Consider the following 15,043-nt stretch of genomic DNA (forward strand, 5'->3'; position numbering starts at 1 on the left):
TTGTTGTGTGCCTGGATAATTAAGGCTGTGTCTGCCTCCTTACAAGAAGGCCCAAGGTCTATTCTAATTAGCCTTTCTACAGCAGGTCCTGAGTCTAGGTGACCTGTCAGAAGGTCCAGATCGGTGTTATTTCTTGGGATATTGACATAGTGGTCAAGCTTTTTGCTGCTGGGGCCACCACAATTGATGTGGTTAGTTCAGGAGCGTGTATTGGAACAATGTCTGGCAGCTTGGTCACTGGGATGCCCATCTCAAATAGCAGCTCTTTCTCCTACACCATCTGGACTGTGCCCTCTCTGAGGCCACGGAGCTCTTCTTTTTGATGGCCGTTTTCCTTATCCTTTTCACGTTGTGAGGCTTCATGGAGGTCCCTCCACCTTCAGCTCCAGGCCATGCCTGGTGCTAGTACATGCCAAGCTTTACCATTAAATACACATTTTGCTCTGCCAGTGTGGCTCAGTTAGTTGGAGCGTTATCCTGTAAGCTGTTAGGTCCCTGTTAAGCATGGGTTCAATTTCCAGTCAGGGCACATGCCAGGACTGCGTGCATATGAGAAGCAACCAATCAGTGTTTCTCTCTAAAATCAATAGGCATGTCCTTGGGTGAAATAAAAAAACATAACTTTTTCTTCAAAAAATTGCATGTGTGTATATAATACACAATATATGTTATATGTTATATAAATATAGAAATATTAGAATATGATTGTAAAAGTTGATATATATTTTGAGTATAGATCACTTTTATCATATCTTGATGGTGCATACATGTTTTTTATCATCAGTGCTCATGTTGATTTTCTATTAAATTATAATGTCCTTATTTATATAATCACAAAAGTGCATAGCAGATATGCACTTTTTTCACCATGTACATTAGCTATGTTTTCCAATACTTATCTCAAATAGAATTTGTACCTCTGCTGATAGTCATGACTCCTATACTGAAATGTTTATCCCAAGCCTCCCCGAGCTCTTCCAGGTTTTGAGTGTATTGAACTGTTTGGTCAGATAATACCATGTATATTCCTGTCTTACTTCATGAAAGTAAGTGTTCCGTATCATGGGGAATAGCTGTATTCAGCTTGATAACCTGTTGTGGAAATCAAACATTTGATCAGATTTCTCAAATCTCTGTATTTATTATTGAGTATGTCCATTAGTTTTTTTACTGGCTAATGTATCTATTTTTGATTTAAATTTTTGTCTTCTTTTTTATTGTTAAAGAAGAGTTGTCTGCATCCCCCCTGCCCCCACAATTTCTCCCCACCCCAGCCACCTGCACCTCCCTCCCCTGGCCCCATCCCCTGTGGTTTTGCCCATGTGTCCTTTATAGTTGTTCTTGAAAACCTTTTCCCCTTTTCTCCCCATTATCCCCTCTCATCTCCCTTCTGGTTACTGTCAGTTTGTTCCTAATTTCAATGTCTCTGGTTATAGTTTGCTTGCTTGTTTGTTTTGTTGATTGGGTTCCACTTAAAGGTGAGACCTTAAATGTCCATTAAGTTTTGAGTACTTGCCTGATCTTCGATTCATAGAACACATGTATTAATGACAAGATTTTACTTGTCAGTGTTAACTAGCACATTCCATTTTTTATTGAACACATAAAATTGAGCACATTTTCTGTGCTAGAGGTTAGAGGGATAAAAACATTTATTGAAATTTGGGGAGGGAATTTCAGGGGAAATAGGGGAGGGATTTAGAGGAACATATATAAAGGATACATGGACAACAACTGAGAAGGGTGGAAATGGGAGGGAGGGGAGCACGGGGAGTAGGATGGGATGGGAGTAATAGACAGAATACTGTACTTGAAAAATAATTAAATAAATAAAAAACCAAAAAAAACCATTTATTGAAATTTAATAAGTATGAGCCAGTAATTTTCCAGGTATTGGGGATATAATTGTAAATAAAATAGATTGGTTCTTGACCTCTGTGTTTGTAAAATTGGAGATGCGTTATTTTATTTAAAAATTTTTTTTATTGTTGTTCAATTTCAGTTGTCCCCATTTTTCTCCCATTGCTTTCCCCTGCCCTGCCCACATTCAATCCCATTCCTGCCCCCATTGTCCTTGGCCATGGGTCCTTTATACATGTTCTTTGACTTGACCCTTCCCCTTCTTTCCCCCCTTATTCCGCTTGCCCAACCCTTCTGGTCACTGTCGGTTTGTTCTTTATTTCCGTGTCTCTGGTTCTATTTTGCTCACTTGTTTGTTTTCTTGATTAGGTTCCACTTATAGGTGAGATCACATGGTAATTTGTCTTTCATCGCCTGGCTTATAAAATTATTTTCACTGTTTTAATGTTCAGTTCAATAGTGTTATTTTTGGAGATTTTTAACTATTTCACTTTTGATTGGCTTAGTTAGGCCACCTCAGGAAACTCCTACTAGAGACGACGGATTGCCTGTTAGAGACTATAATGACATCTTGGTGGTCGGACTGGCTGTGTGCTGGGGTGGAAGAGAAGCCTATTATATTTCACTGCAGAGGGAACAAAAGCATTCTGGTATGGAATCACCAGTCGGCAAATTCATCATATAAATGTAATGTAGCCTCTGTGAGGTGGTGACTTCTTTGTTGAGAATAATTACCCTATATTTACTAAGAATTTATTTTTAGAATTAAATTTTTGATAGTGGCTGTAGTATGTACATTACTTCGTATATTAACTATAATGACTATTTTAAGAAATGCCATCCTTACTCCATTCAACTTGTCACATGGAAGTAGCTACTAATACTATGTTTCTTCTTGGGGGTAAAGAGGGTGAGTGGAGCATCAGGGACTCTCTGACCATCTTGAGGGTTTGTTTTTGAAGACTGGATCATAGCAGTTTCTTTTCAGACTTCTTTTCTCCTCTTGATTGGGTCTAGAGCTCATCTAGAGTTAGTGATGAGTGAGATATCTACAGTAGTTGAATCATACAGCCTAGGAGAAGTGTTTGGAACTAAAAAGATATGTTCTGAAAATACCTTGTGATTATGGTTGTTGGATACCTTGCTGATTGAAAAGGAAATGTTGTAGAGGATGCCATATAGTGTTTATTCCTGAGTAAGCATGAAATATTTTCAAGTGTCTTGCAGGAAAATATGTTAGGGTGAGTAGTTACTTGAACTACTATTTTTTAAAGCTATAATATTATATATTCCTATTTAATCTCTCTTTAAAAGGAATTCCTTTAAAATTCATTTTAAAGTACCTTTTTTGTCTTTAATTTCTCATTCTGAGAAATGTAAAATTATTTTATAAAACCTTAATTTTTTAGAACTTTCTTCCACCTAAATAACTAGAGCATTATAAATCATCTAAATCAAACCATATTTTTTAGATTATGAAGCACTTTATCTACAGAGCTGACATGACCTTGATAAGGTCATGCTGAATTATTGGTTACACGGAACTAGCCTGTGAGTCTTTTTTAGTTGCATTATAGATTGCTGTTTCATGTGAATGCATGTGATTTTAGCCTTAAGACTTTTTTTTTCTTTTAAGAAATTAGTGCTAATTTGGTCCCACCTTCTCTGGATCCAAACCTGACTGTGAAGGACAGAATGTGGCACCTTCAATCCTGCTTTCCAAAGGAACCAGATAAGGAACGTACTGTTATCATCTATGACTTCATCCAGAGCTATAAAATTCTTCTCCTGTCTTGTGGTATCTCCCTGGAACAAAGTTATGAAGATCCTAAGGTTCTATGTCTTATTTAATTTTTACATATTTAATTTTTTTTAACATTTAGGGCTAATTTTTAAATGACTTGATATTTATTTACCTCCAACCATGCAGCTTCAGTTTTGTAGAGTAGTTACTCCTTTCCTGAGGAATCCCACCCACTTAGAACACAGAATTAGGCACCAAGTGCCTCCGTGTAGCTAAGAACAGAGATGTCACAAATGCTGAGCACTAAAGTCCATATCTTTCCTCAGCAATATTTAAAATTTTTATTTTAGTTGTTTGTTCTAAGTTTTCTGTCTTATAGTATATTAGAAATGACAATTCCAAAGAAAAAGCTTCACACAGATGTTTATAGCAGCTTTATTCATAATTGCTAAATCTTGGAAGTGACCAAGATGTCCTTCAGTAGGTGAATGGATGAGTAAACTGGGGGACATCTAGACAGTGGGTAATTATTATTCAGCACTAAAAAGAAATGAGCTGTCATGCCATGCAAAGAAGGGCATGGAAGCTCAAATGCATATTACTTAGTGAAAAAAGCCAATCTGAAAAGGCTATACATTGTACGATTTCAACAATTTAGAAAAGATAAAATTATAAGGATAGTAATGGGAGGGAGGGGGGAGGATGGGGGGTGGGATGGGATGGGAGTAATAGACAGAAAACTATACTTGAAAAATAATTAAATAAAAAAATTGAAAAAAAAAAAGGATAGTAACAAAATTAGTGGTTTCCAGGGGTTTGGGAGAGGGAGAGATGAACAGGCAGAACATAGTGTTTTGCAAGGTTCCGTGAACACATGCCATTATACGTTTGTCGAACCACAGAATATGTAATACCAAAAATAACCCCCGTTGTAAACTATGGATTTCAGGCAATAATGATGTGTCAGTGTAGGTTCATCAGTTATAACAAATATTTCAATCTGATATGGGTTGTTGATAGTGAGGATGTTGTGTGGGGTGAGGGCAAGGAGTATATGGGAAATCTCTATACATACCATTCAATTTTGCTGTGAAACTAAAGATGCTCTAACAATAAAGTTTAAGTTAAAAATTTAAAAAGAAATGAAAGGGGAACTGTCTGATTTATATGTATGATAATAGGATGTTTCAAATATCCCTGAGAATAGAGGCAGGAAATAGAAATGTGTAGCTGTGAGATGCCCAAAGGAATAGCAGTTGGGGTCATTTAGCATGGAGACAAATCACCTTACTAGCTCGCCCCTTGAGAACTTTGCTATATAGGACCAAAGCATGACCTGCTCTTCATAATGATGACTGCGTTTTTAAGGAAAGGGCAACTTGTGTTATTGTAATATGCACTTAACACTATGTGGCATTTTTGGAAGACATTTATTTACAACATCATAGCGCTCAAAGGGATATCTTTTTTTGGAATATAAATATTGAGTTGAGATACAATACTACAGCATATCCTCAAATAATGTCTATCATTCTACAGTGTAGGAACTTAATTCATATTTATATTGATTAGCCTATGGTAATATTAGTTTTGTTATGAACATTTTGCTTAAAGTTGCAGACACTATGGACAATGTTTAGTGAGGACTAACTGTATTTGGTTGTAATTAAAATTATAATCAATAATACAATAATTTTTAGTTTCTTAGTTCCATCAGCTTTTATGGCAAAGGTTTTCAAAAGCAGTGTCAGATAAATTAAAGATGCTATCATTTTCTATACTTCAAGCCAGGCTCAGTTTACATGTGATAAATGCTATGTAGTTTCTTAATTTTTAAATTGAATTTATTGGGGTGACACTGATTAATAACATTATATAGGTTTCAAGTGTACAGTTCTATAATATGTCATCTATATTGTATTGTGTGTTCATCACCCAAAGTCAAATCTCCTTTTGTCGTCATTTATTCCCCGCCTTTACTCTCTTCTACCTTCCTCCATCCCCGCAAATGCCATGTAGTTTCTAAACTGACCTCAGTTGGATATAAAAGGTGGTCACATAATACTTTTTTAACTGTCACCGGAGGATCTGTTTATTGATTTTAGAGAGAGGAAGGGAGACTGATTGAGATAAAGAGAAACATCAATATGAGGGAGAAATATTAATAGGTTGCCTCTTGTACACACCCTGGCCTGGGATCGAACTTGCAACCTTTTGGTGTATGGGATAATGCTCCAAACAACTGAGCCACCAGGCCAGGGTGGTTGTCACATAATTTTGATCCTATAGAGTCTAAAATGAGAATATGGGTAATATGAGCTTATTAAAGCTACAGTAACATCATCACAGATTTATATAGCACTTTTGCATAAACTACTTGAAATATTCCATAACTGTTTTGTAAATTGTGAATCAAAACACTTGATGTAAAAAGATGAACTATTATTTTATAAAATCTTACTTTTATAAGAAACAGTTGCCAACTTTTATAGTAACTCCTGAAAGGGTTCTGATCGCCAGTTTCTAACATGCTTGGGGGAGGTGTCCCACTCCTCCAGCAATTCTTTGGCTACCAGCTGGGTGTTGTACAGTTCCACTCAGTTCTGACAGAAGTTAAGGGCTTAGTTCTACAAAATATCCTGGCACCCCTTCACACTCCTGCCATCAGCCCAGGTTGTTACTGTGCGTCTGACCGACCATCTGAATCACAAGTTCCCATCTCCTTAGTGGTTAATTTGCTAGAGAAGCTCGAACTCAGGAAGTCAGTTTACTGACTAGATTACCAGTTTATTACAAAAGATATTAAAGGGTGCAAATCAACAGTGAGGTGAAGACATACGTAGGTGCACCTCCCATGGCCTCTGTCAACACCTCTATGTGTTCCCCAAACACAAAGCTCTCCAAACCCTCTCCTTTCCTGTTTTTAAGGAGGAGTCATTTCATAGGCACAATTGAGTAAATCAGCCCAGCCCTGGCTGGTGTGGCTCAGTGGATTGAGTATCGGGGTGTGAACTGAAAGGTCGCTGGTTCAATTCCCAGGGCCCATGCCTGGGTTATGGGCCAGGTCCCTGGTTGGGGGCATTACAGGCAGCTGACTGATGTTTCTCTCCCTCCTGTTCTCTTTCCCTTTCCCTTTTCTCTATTAAATAAGTAAAAATTTAGCTCTGGCTGGTGTAGCTCAGTGGATTGAGCGAGGGCCTGCAAACCACACGATCCCAGTTCGATTCCCAGTCAGGGCACATGCCTGGGTTGCAGGCCAGTTCCCGGCAGGGTATACACCAGAGGCAACCATACATCGATATTTCTCTCCCTTTCTCCTTCCCTTCCCCTCTATAAGATAAATAAATAAAATCTTAAAAAAAAAGAAATGATCGATTTAAAATAAATAAATAAATAAAAATTTTTAAAAAGTAATTGCCCATTTGTCATAAATTTAGTTTCTAGCCCCTTCTGCCCTCCATCTTCAGGTAACTTAGGGGCATTCCAAAAGTCACCTTATTAATATAACAAAAAAACACTTTTACATTTCTTGACATTTAGGAAATTCCAAGGGTATTGAAAGCTCTGTGCTAGACACGGGGACTGGGGACAAAGGTGATATTTCTATTTTTTACTATAATGCACAATATTTTACCCCCATATAAAACTATACCCTTAACCTACAAAAGAAGTAATTGAGCCATATAGTGGTTGTCAGAATTATGAACTGGGGTTAGATTTCCTTATTCTAAATCCAGTTTTGTTCTGCTAGATCTAGTCTCATTGGGAAGCCAAAAATAGCAATCAAAATGGCCAGTTGGATGATCATGGTAATAGGTCCTCATCCTGGGGGGAAAGCCAGAGGCTTTCTAAAACTCTGGATATGAAGGTTTAATGATAAAACATTTATGTCTCACTTCGTCCAATGTTGAAAGAATTAAACAAATCTGAAAGTATCTAGGCCCATCTTTATTATAGTAGCTTAGCCCACATCAGCCTTAGTGGAGAAGAGTCCATCTGCATTTTCAGAAACATGGTTTCAGAAAGCTGAGAGGCACTTTTTTTTCTAATTATGAATTTTTAATTAAATTTATCTGGGTGACATTGGTTAATAAGATTATATAGGTCTCAGGTATAGAGTTCTGTGGTACATGATCAGTATATCACATTGTGTGATATACTGATTGTGTGCCCACCGCCCAAAGTCAGACCATCTTTCATCACCATATATGTGGCCCCTTTTACCCTTGTACTCCCTTCCCATTGGTAACCACCATGCTGTTGTCTGTGTCTATGGTTCAGTTTTACACCTCACGTATGAGTGAAATCATATGGTTCTTAGCTTTTTCTGACTGACTTATTTCACTTAGCATAATATTTCAAAGTCCATTCATGCTGTCGCAAATGGCAGTATTTTATCTTTCCTTATGTGTGAGTAGCATTCCATTGTATATATGTCCCACATCTTCTTGGTCCAGTCCTCTGTTGAATGTTACTCTGGTTGTCCCCAAGGCACTTGGTTTTAAGCCTGCTGCAGAACTAGGTCAGCAGAAGCATTGCAGTAATGGAAAAGTTATACGTTTTTCTTCTTTGAAGGTGGCTGCTCTTATTGATACCAAAAAATGAGTCCTGGTATAATTATCCTTTTCTTCTCATAGGAAGACCACTGAAAAGTATTAAGTGAAAATGAGCTTTCTTTTTTCCCCTTTTAACCTAAGGATGCAGAAAATTTCTTTGAAAAAAATCAAGAAAACATACTGATTGCTATCCTTTCAGGTGGCGTGCTGGTTATTAGATCCAGATTCTAAGGAGCCAACTCTTCACAGCATAGTTGCCAGTTTTCTTCCTCACGAGCTTCCACTCCTAGAAGGGATAGAGATGGGCCAAGGAATTCAAAGCCTGGGACTGAATGTCAACACTGAGCATTCCGGACGATACAGAGCATCGGTAGAGTCCATTCTCATCTTCAACTCCATGAACCAACTCAATTCTTTGTTGAAGAAGGAAAACCTTTATGGTAAAGCAAAGTTTTTGGCATTTTTATGCTGTTAAGACTGGTGATAGTCATAAATTTAGCTACTTCTTATATAGGAGGGTAAATTACACTTTTTACACAAAATATAATGTTGGATTGTCTAGTATAGGGGTCAAACTTTTGGCTAAAGGCCAAGTAGTAAGCATTTTTGGTTGTGCAACCCAAATAGTCTAAATCACAAATATTTCACTCTGGCATTGTATCACAAAAGCAGGCATAGAAATATGAAAATGAGTGTTCCAATAAAACTTCATTTATACAAACAGGCATGTGCCCCTAATATGGGCATAATTTTCCAACCTCAGGCTCTAATGTAATGAAGAGAATTAGTGATGTTATATTCATTTTCTACTTTTTTAAATATATATTTTATATTTTTATGTAGTCTAGTTACAGTTGTCCCCATCCCTCCCCACTACTCTCCCCTTCATCTATTGCTTTTATATTTAAACTTTGTCAAATGACTTTTATTCCCACTTAGAACATATCTTTCATGGATTTAGTTTTTAGCCTGCTGGTCCACAGTGAGTACCTTGACTTCACAGAGCGTAATATATGCTTATGGCAGAAGGGATGAAGTAGAACAAAGTTGGCTTCATTGTGAGAAATTATAAATGATGAATTTATTGCCCAATTAGTATGAAATGCTAGGAACAGCAGACTGATGAGTTCACAGAGGCTGGGTTTGGAATATGGGCTGTGTCACTTACTAGTGAGGGACCTTGGGCAAGCTACTGAAACCCTCTGAGTTGGTTCTCATAAAACTGTTACGAGTATTAAATGAAAAGAAGTCAGCTGTTCCAGCCAAGATGGAGGCACAAGTAGAAATGCTTCACTTCCTCACATAACCAAAAGAAGGATAACAACCAATTTAGGCAGGGGGGAGATGGCAGTGAGGTAGGTGGGATCAGAACCCACTTGCTCATTCACCCAACTGGGACACCTAACTGATCTCCCAAAGAATAGAGTGAACAGCCAACAGAATCCCAGCTGATAGGAAGTTTGGAAGCCTAATGTTGTGGAGGATGTTAAGATTTTGTAGCTTGACAAGAAGGTCCCCAGGCCCTGTCCTAGAGAACTTGGCTGCCCCTGGAGCTTTGGAGGAGAGCAAGTTCAGTGATTATAACTTAGCAGTTCCCCCTTACCTCATTCCCCTCCCAGAGCGGGGGAGACCTGGGTGTTTCAAGTCACCAGGGGGATAAAGACACAGTAAGAGATAGCCGGTGCATACCTGACAGAGACTATGGTCACTGGCTGGGACATTACCAGAGAAATTGGGGAGCCAGGTGACACCTGGAGATGGGAGCATATATGGGCTGCAATTGGCTGTGACACAGATAGTCTCTGGACTGGTCAGAGAGTTGGTCTGTGTGGAAAGCTGGGAGCTTGTTAGGAATGGCCGTCTGTAACCAAGGGGAATTTGCTCAAAAAAGGCTCTCAGAGAGGTGCAAGGAACTCTCATGTGGCACCTGGGCCAGGGAAGAGGGAGGAGGGGGAATGTGATTTGCTCCCACTCAGATCACCTCACAGATTGATCAAAGTGGGGCACCAGGGGCTCAGGGGGCTCAGAGAGGTAGCAGTGCCCAGAGAGATTTAATTCAATAGGGGAAATAAACTGCCCTGAATGGACTGCGCAAGTGCAGCAGCCAGACCAGCAAAGAGGGAGGAGGAGGTGTGCTATTTGCTCCCACTCAGTGCACCTCATGGACTAATCAAAACAAGGTGGATTAGAGGTGCTGGCCTGGCTCATATGCACAGAGTGGACAGTGTAGGCTGCACATCGCTCTGAGGGCTTGGGCTGGAAAATAGGCACCTGTGAATATTGAAGTCCAGACTGAGCCTCCATCCTCTCACAACCACAGGAAAGGAAAAAAATTGAGCCCAGTTCCCCTCTTCCTGCAGCATCCAGGAAGACCAGCAAAACCCTCTAGGCAGGTTTAAAGTCAGCAGGAGGCTTTTTTTTGTAAGTGTAAGACAATAAGACCTGGAACTGTGAGGAGAACAAAGATAGATCCAGAAGTCAGAAGGCTAACACCAGTAGCTGAGACTAATTTCACTTTACTATCTTTCAGAACTTGCATTTTATTTTTTTTTGTTATTTAAAACTTATTTTTATTTCTCATGTTTTCATTTAGGTTTTTTGTTTGTTTATTTGTTTGATTGGTTTTCTTTATACTTTTTCATATTGCATTTTAATTTTTCTTCTTTCACGTCACTCATATTCCAATAACACTATTAATACTCTTGATCTTTTAATTTTTATTCTTTTTATTCAGATCATATATTTCTTCTCATATTATTGTTATTCCAAATCCCACACAATACCCTTTCCTGGTCTTAATCCATTTTGCCATGTTCATGAACTTTATTACTGTTGTAGTTAACTTTATTCTCTCACACACTATGCCAGGTTTCTATCCTTACTCTCACTATATCTCACCATCTAAACTTGCATAAGCACTCTGCTTTCTAAATTTAACTCACATTCTTTTTCCCTTCTAATAAGAGTTTTACCTCTTTTTTATCTTTTATAAAAAGTGGCGGATTGGTTGAAATATCATGGTTATTGCTGTACTTCTCCAAAGGGTCACCTACCTGTTCTGTACTTTAAATCCTATTGATTAGGATTTAATCTTCTGCTGTCTTAGAACATTGTGCCTTCGCCCTGCCCCTGATCACGTACAAGACAGGTGGGAGCTGTGAATACCAGTAAACCCTCTGGAGGGGAGAATCTACCAACAAAGGAGCCACCAACAGGTAAAGCCTTAGTACAAAAAGAGAGCCCACAGAAATGGAAGAAAGGTAACCGCAGAGCATCGAGATAAGGGCATCAAAGAGACTGTGCCACTGAGTCCCTCAGAACTCCTACCACAGAAGTTCACCTTATGAAGATAGTTGGCAAAGCAGAGCATCAGGAATCACAGAAACAAAAAGTTACCTAAAATGGGGAGACAAAGAAAGAAGCATCAATCGAAAGGAGTGGAAGACTCCCCAGTAAAAGAGCTAAATGAAATGGAGGCAAGCAAACTATCAGGTACAGAGTTCAAAAGAATGTTGGTAAGGATACTCAAGGAACTCACAGGCAACTATAAGGAACTGAGTGGGAAGGAAACAGTATGAAAAAGGAAATAAAAACTATAAACAAGAACCAGGAATAAATGAAGAATACAGTTTCAGAAATACAAACCAAACTAGAAGGAATCATAAGCAGGCTGGATGAAGCAAAGGACTGAATTAATGAGCTGGATGACAAGGTAGAAAGAAATCCCCAGGTAGTACAGCAACATGAAAAAAGACTTAGAAAATATGAAGATAGCTTAAGGGAACTGCAGGACAATATGAAATGCAGCAACATCAAATCTTAGGAATATAAGGAGAAGAAAAGAAGCAAGGGTTAGAAACCCTGTTTGAAAAAATAATGACAGAAACTTCCTAAACCTGGAGAGGGGAGAAGTTCAGGAAACACAGAAGGTCCCAATCAAGATGAACTCAAAGAAGCCTACTCTAAGACACATTATAATTAAAATGTCAAGTTTTAAAGTCATAGAGAGAATCTTAAAAGCAGCAAGGGAGAAATAAGAAGTAGCATACAAGGGAGCTCCGATAAGACTAGAAGCAGATTTCTCAACAGAAACACTGCAAGCCAGAAAGGAATGACAAGAAATATTCCAAGCAATGAAAAGCAAAGGCCTGCAACCAAGACCACTCTAGCCAATGAGGATCTCAATTAAACTGGAAGGTGAAATAAGGAGTTTCTCAGACAACTGGGAGAATATACCTCCCAGTAGACTGAAAGAATACACCTCCACCAAACCAGCATATCTTTAGCAAGATATGCTAAAGGGACTGCTTTCAGAAAAGGGAAAAAAGAATGAGAGAGGAACACAGGGACAAAGGGGGGAAAATGAGTAAGTACTTATGAATAATAACCTTAAGTGTTAATGGATTAAATGCTCCAATCAAAGGACATAGAGTAGCTGAATAGATAAGAAAACATGACCTGCACACATGCTTCCCACAGGACACCCACCCCAGAGAAAAAGACCTACACAGACTGAAAGTGAAGGGTTGGAAAAAAATATTCTAAGCAAATGGACAGGAAAAAAAAAGCTGGAGTAGCAATACTTATATTGGATACAATAGACTTCAAAACAAAGGGCATAAAAAGAGACACAGAAAGACACTTCATAATACTCAAGGGAAGAATTTATCAAGAACACATAAACATATATGCACCCAACATAGCAGCACCCAAATATATAAGGAAAATCTTGGAGGGCTGCAAGAAAGACATAGACAGCAACACACTTATACTAGGAGATTTTAACACCCCACTGTCAAAAATGAATAGATCTTTCAAACAAAATATCAACAAGGGTATTGCAGCATTGAACAATGCCCTATATCAAATTAACTTAGCTGATATATATATCCAGTAATATGTAATATATATTATAGATGTATAAATATACATTATATTATATAAATATATATTAATGTAATATATATTATATATAAAACACACCTTTTATCCCAAAGAAGCAAAATGCACATTCTTTTCAAAGGCACATGGAGGCCCCAGCTGGTGTAGCTCAGTGGATTGAGCACAGGCCTGTGAACCCAAGGGTCTCTGGTTCTATTCCCAGTTGGGGCACATGCCTGGGTTGCCAGACAGGTCCCCTGTTGGGGGTGTGCAAGAGAAAGTACGTATTGATGTTTTTCTCCCTCTCTCCTTCCTTCCTTTCTCTCTAAAAATAAAATAAATATTTTAAAAAATGCACATGGAACATTTTTCAAGACAGACCACGTGATAAGGCACAAAATAAGTCTCAACAAATTCAAGAAAATTTAAATCATGTCAAGCATTTTCTCAGAACACAAAGGCCTGAAACTAGAAACCAGCCTCAAGGAAAAAACTCAAAACACTCAAATTCATGGAGATTGAGTATCATGCTATTAAACAATGAATGGGTTAAGAATGAGATCAAAGATGAAATAAAAAAGTTTCTGGAAACAAATGAAAATGAACACACAACAGTCCAAAACCTAATGGCACACAGCTAAGGCAGCTCTGATAGGGAAGTTCATAGTGAAACAGTCCTATCTAAAAAGATAGAAAAATTTCAAACAAACGACCTAACCTAACATCTATAAGAACAGGAGGAAAAACAACAAACAATGTCCAGAGTGAGTGGAATGAAGGAAATAACCAAGATCACAGCAGAATTAAATGACATAGAGACTAAAAGAATAGTTCTGAGGATCAATAAATCCAGGAGTTTGTTCTTTGAAAAGATAAACAAAATTGACAAGCCTTTAAGCAGACTCATCAAGAAAAAAAGAGAGAGGACCCAAATAAACAAAATCAGTTATGAAAGAGGAGAGATTACAACTGATACCACAGAAATAAAAAGGATCTTAAGAAATGACTATGAACAAGTATATGCCAAAAAATTCCTAGGTGAAACGGACAAATTTCTAGAAAAATATAAGCTCCCAAAACTGAGTGAAGAAGCAGAAAGCCTGAACAGCTGACAAAATTGAAGTAGTAATAAAAAATTTCCCAGCACACAAAAGCCCTGGACCAGATGGTTTCCTAGGAGAATTTTACAAAACTTTTGAGGTAGAGCTAATCCCTATCCCTTTCAGACTGTTCCAAAAAATTCAAGAAGTGGGAAGCCTCTCAAACTCTTTTTATGAAGCCAGCATCATCCTAATCCCAAAATTGGATAGAGACACAACAAAGAAAGAAAACTACAGGCCAATATTGCTGATAAACATAGACACTAAAATCCTCAACAAAATATTGGCAAACCACATCCAGTGATACATTAAAAAAATCATACACCGTGACCAAATTGGATTCATCCCATGGATGAAGGATGGTACAATATTCAAAAATCAATAATTTTAATATGTCCCATAAACAAAAGGAAAGACTAAAATGACATGATCATATCAATAGATGCAGAAAAAGCATTTGATAAGGTACAGCACCCATTTATGATAAAGTCACTCAGCAAAGTGGGAGTAGAGGGAGCATACCTCAATGTATTAAAGGCTATATATGAGAAACCTACAGCCAACATGATATTCAATGGGCAAAAACTAAAAGCTTTCTCACAACTAAGATCAGGAACAAGACAAGGATGTCTACTTCCACCAATTCCATTCAACATAGTACTGGAAGTTCTAGCCACAGTGTTCAGACAAGAAAGAGAAATAAAAGGCATTTAAATTGGAAGGGAAGAAGTGAAACTCATTGTTTGCAGATGACATGATAGTGTACATAGAAAACCCTATAGACTCCACCAAAAAACTACTTGACCTAAGTGAATTTGGGAAAGCAGCAGGATATAGTCATTATTCAGAAATCAAAGGCATTTTTGCACACCAACAATAAAATATCAGAAACAAAAATCATG

At 38.0% G+C, this 15,043-nt stretch overlaps 1 protein-coding gene across 3 annotated transcripts in view; it reads left to right on the plus strand.

Moving 5' to 3' along the window:
- Nucleotides 1-15,043, plus strand: part of POLQ (DNA polymerase theta) — a 148,036-nt gene that overhangs the window by 72,189 nt on the left and 60,804 nt on the right. For all 3 annotated transcript variants that reach the window (XM_037051537.1, XM_037051539.1, XM_037051538.1), the window contains exons 17-19: nucleotides 2,367-2,510; nucleotides 3,497-3,693; nucleotides 8,360-8,600. In XM_037051537.1, the coding sequence (XP_036907432.1) occupies nucleotides 2,367-2,510; nucleotides 3,497-3,693; nucleotides 8,360-8,600 (582 nt within the window). The remainder of the gene's footprint in view (nucleotides 1-2,366; nucleotides 2,511-3,496; nucleotides 3,694-8,359; nucleotides 8,601-15,043) is intronic.

Source organism: Sturnira hondurensis, unplaced genomic scaffold (assembly GCF_014824575.4).
Source record: "Sturnira hondurensis isolate 20B ecotype Veracruz unplaced genomic scaffold, ASM1482457v3 Scaffold0007222, whole genome shotgun sequence".
Classification (NCBI taxonomy): domain Eukaryota; kingdom Metazoa; phylum Chordata; class Mammalia; order Chiroptera; family Phyllostomidae; genus Sturnira; species Sturnira hondurensis.